The sequence below is a fragment of the Silene latifolia genome, chromosome 10 (genome assembly GCF_048544455.1).
Source record: "Silene latifolia isolate original U9 population chromosome 10, ASM4854445v1, whole genome shotgun sequence".
NCBI classification, from domain to species: Eukaryota; Viridiplantae; Streptophyta; class Magnoliopsida; order Caryophyllales; family Caryophyllaceae; genus Silene; species Silene latifolia.
Window position 1 is genome coordinate 126,000,816 of NC_133535.1, and position 3,429 is coordinate 126,004,244.

At 45.0% G+C, this 3,429-nt stretch overlaps 1 protein-coding gene across 1 annotated transcript; it reads left to right on the top strand.

The window, feature by feature from the left end:
• Positions 1–1,586: 1,586 nt before the first annotated feature.
• Positions 1,587–2,252, top strand: LOC141608174 (uncharacterized). The gene has a single exon (XM_074427537.1). It carries the CDS (start codon positions 1,587–1,589, stop codon positions 2,250–2,252), a length of 666 nt encoding a protein of 221 aa, XP_074283638.1.
• Positions 2,253–3,429: the final 1,177 nt, after the last annotated feature.

Here is a 3,429-nt window from a genome sequence, read left to right on the forward strand (position 1 = left end):
GGTCCCACAACGATATGGTGGGTATAGACCCGTCCGTTATTTCACATAAACTAAGCGTGAACCCAAGCTGCACCCCGGTACAGCAGAAGAGAAGAAAATTTGCGGCAGAACGAAATGAGGTCATTAACAAAGAAGTAGACAGTCTCTTGGTAGCAGGTAAAATTAGGGAAGTTAGCTACCCTGAATGGCTCTCTAATGTGGTATTGGTGCCCAAGAAGAACGGCAAATGGAGGGTGTGTGTAGACTTCACAGATTTAAATAAAGCTTGTCCCAAAGACCCCTTTCCACTGCCACATATCGATGCAATGGTGGACGCTACTGCGGGACACGAGGTACTCACTTTCCTCGACGCCTGGAGCGGCTATAATCAGATTAAGATGCATCCACAAGATCAGGAGAAAACAACATTCATGTCGGAAAGAGGTATATATTGTTACAAGGTCATGCCCTTTGGCCTAAAGAACACCGGGTCCACATACCAACGGTTGGTAAATAAAATGTTCAAGCAGCAAATAGGAAAGACCATGGAAGTATACATAGACGACATGGTGGTGAAGTCCAAAAAACCAGAAATGCACATGGAGCACTTGGCAGACACCTTCCAGGCGTTAAGGGAGTTTAAAATAAAACTTAATCCGTCCAAGTGCTCGTTTGGGGTATCTTCAGGAAAATTCTTAGGGTATATGGTGACCCAGAGGGGAATTGAAGCAAGCAAGGAACAGATAAAAGCAATACTCCAGCTGGAATCACCCTAAAAACCAAAGGATGTGCAAAGGCTGGCAGGGAAGGTGGCGGCCCTAAACAGGTTCATATCAAGGGCTTCAGACAGGTGTAAGCTGTTCTATAATATATTGAGGAAGAGTCAGAAATTTGAGTGGACTAAGGAACATGAAAAAGCATTCGCAGAACTCAAAAGCTACCTAAGCACGCCACCGTTACTCGCAAAGCCGGAGCAAGGGGCGCCACTATTCCCGTACTCGGCTACCACGGAAGCGGTCAGTAAGTGCGTCTTGGTCAAAGAACAAGAAGGAGTGCAGCACCCCGTGTATTACATTAGCAAGTTTCTGCTTCCTGCAGAGACCAGGTACACTTCCTTTGAGAAACTAGCATTGGCTTTGGTTACTGCTTCTTATAAACTGCGGCCGTACTTTGAATCTCACACCATCCATGTAATAACTAACTACCCGCTAAAGACTATTATGAGGAAGCCTGAAATTTCGGGCAGAATGACTAAATGGTCAGTACATCTTAGTGGGTATGACTTGCAATTCGAACCTAGAACGGTGATAAAATCCCAAGCCCTAGCAGATTTTGTCTCTGACTTCTGCCCTGCTACCCGTGGGGAGGCAGAAGAAGGAATGCTGACAATGATGGGGAGTCAGGATAGCGAGATATGGACCCTATACATCGACGGAGCCTCAAATGCAAGAGGAGCCGGTGTGGGTTTGATCCTTCGATCACCCAAGGGTGATCTGGTAGTACAAGCTATTAGGTGTGAGTTCAAGGCAACCAACAACGAAGCCGAGTATGAAGCCCTACTTGTGGTAAATCATGTAAACAACGAATATGTGGCGCGTGATTAAAAAATGATAGCCTACTTGAAGATAGCCACAATGCAAAAGTCAAAGTTTAGAACATTCAAGATAACTCAGGTGCCACGGGATCAGAACGTGGAAGCAGACGCCCTGGCAACGTTGGGGGCAACCTTCCAGCCCACAGAACTATCAAACATACCTATCACCCATGTGTTGACCCCGGCAATCCAGAAGGAGCCAGATCACAATCCGGTGAAAGAGGATGTACGCATGCAGTATACGCAGGGAGCCAGGACGCTGGTTTCCACAGTAGGACAACAGGATGCAGATTGGAGGGTCCCATACCTAAATTGGCTAAGGGATGGGACACTCCCTGAAGACAGAAAGGAAGCACAGAGTTTCAGGATAAAAGCTTCCAGGTATATCATGATTGATAACATTCTCTTTAGAAAGTCATTGGCAGGACCATGCCTCAGATGCTTGAGCAAAGAGGAAGCAGAAACAGTGCTGCAGGATGTACACGGCGGGGAATGCGGGAACCATGCTGGAGGACGAAGTCTATCAAACAAAATATTGAGACAGGGTACTTCTGGCCCACCATGCGCGCAGATGCCGTTAATCATGCCAAACGATGTGAGTCATGTCAAAAGGCGGCTCCAGCAATCCACCAGCCAGCAGAACCAATGCACCCGATTATCTCTCCATGGCCATTCATGATGTGGGGCATTGTAGACACCTCATTTCTGCACCTCCCGCAAACCACCCGGTCATGATTGGGCCGCATGTTTGATACGCGGAACGATTTGTGACAATTCGTAAGATTATCGTCAAGTGATTGCTCAAATATTAATGTCTACCTCTTAGTTGTCATCTACGTCCCGATACGGTCGTTTTGACAGTAATTAGAGTACATTCGGAGTCCGGGCCTAAAACCGTCTCCATTTTCTGATAACCGTTAAATCCCGAGTCAGAATGTTTTGGAATGTTCCGGATATTTCTATTCCATATTTCATAAATTTTATCTTTTAGTAAGTAATTTCCCGTAATATTCACATAAGATATTAAGGAAAATCGAATTATTTCCGTCCTACCATAACTCAAACACGGAGATCTTTCTTCTGCAGGAGGAAACCTCTTGGGAACAGACGCAGCAGGTGCTGCGCCACTTCCAAGAGACGCAGTGGCTGCTGCGCCTCTTCCCAGGCCCTTTTCTGCATGTTTCTCGTATCTTTTTCATATCTTTCCGAGATTCACTTCCAAAGAGTCTCCGAAACCCTAATTCCTTCACGTGATTAGTATAAATAGGAGCCTTCGCTCCTCATATTTCTCACGCGAGTGTCCGCCCTTCTCTTCTCCCTTTGCATTCTAGACTTTGTTCTTACATTTTGGCGCCTACGTGCTTGAACTTTCGACCACGTAAGCTCGGATCTTTCTGAGTACCAGCCTCCCCGTTTGCATGACCGACCAATTTGACCAACTACACAATAATCAACTTAATTAATTAATCGTTTTCCTCTTACGAGGGCACTTTCTTTGCATTCGCGTCGAGCATTACTAATCGATATCTTAGTCCTTCTCGTTTCGTCAACATGTAAGTCTGAGGGTGTATAATCCTTATTTATTTATTGTATTTTACTTTTTGCACCGTCAATTGTAAGATTTACGTCGAAAATACCATTAAAACCGATTTCTAAAACCATGTTTAAAAACCTCTTTTTTACGGATTTCCAGTAGATAACCGTCGAGAAAGGATGCAGCAACTGTTGCGCCTCTTCGTGAGGCTGCCGCAGTTCCTGCTTCCTTTCTTCTTCGTTCGTCCTCTGTTATTCGTCAAAATCCTTTTATTTGTTTCGTTTATTCTTTAATACTTCGTCACAATAGTATATAATTCACA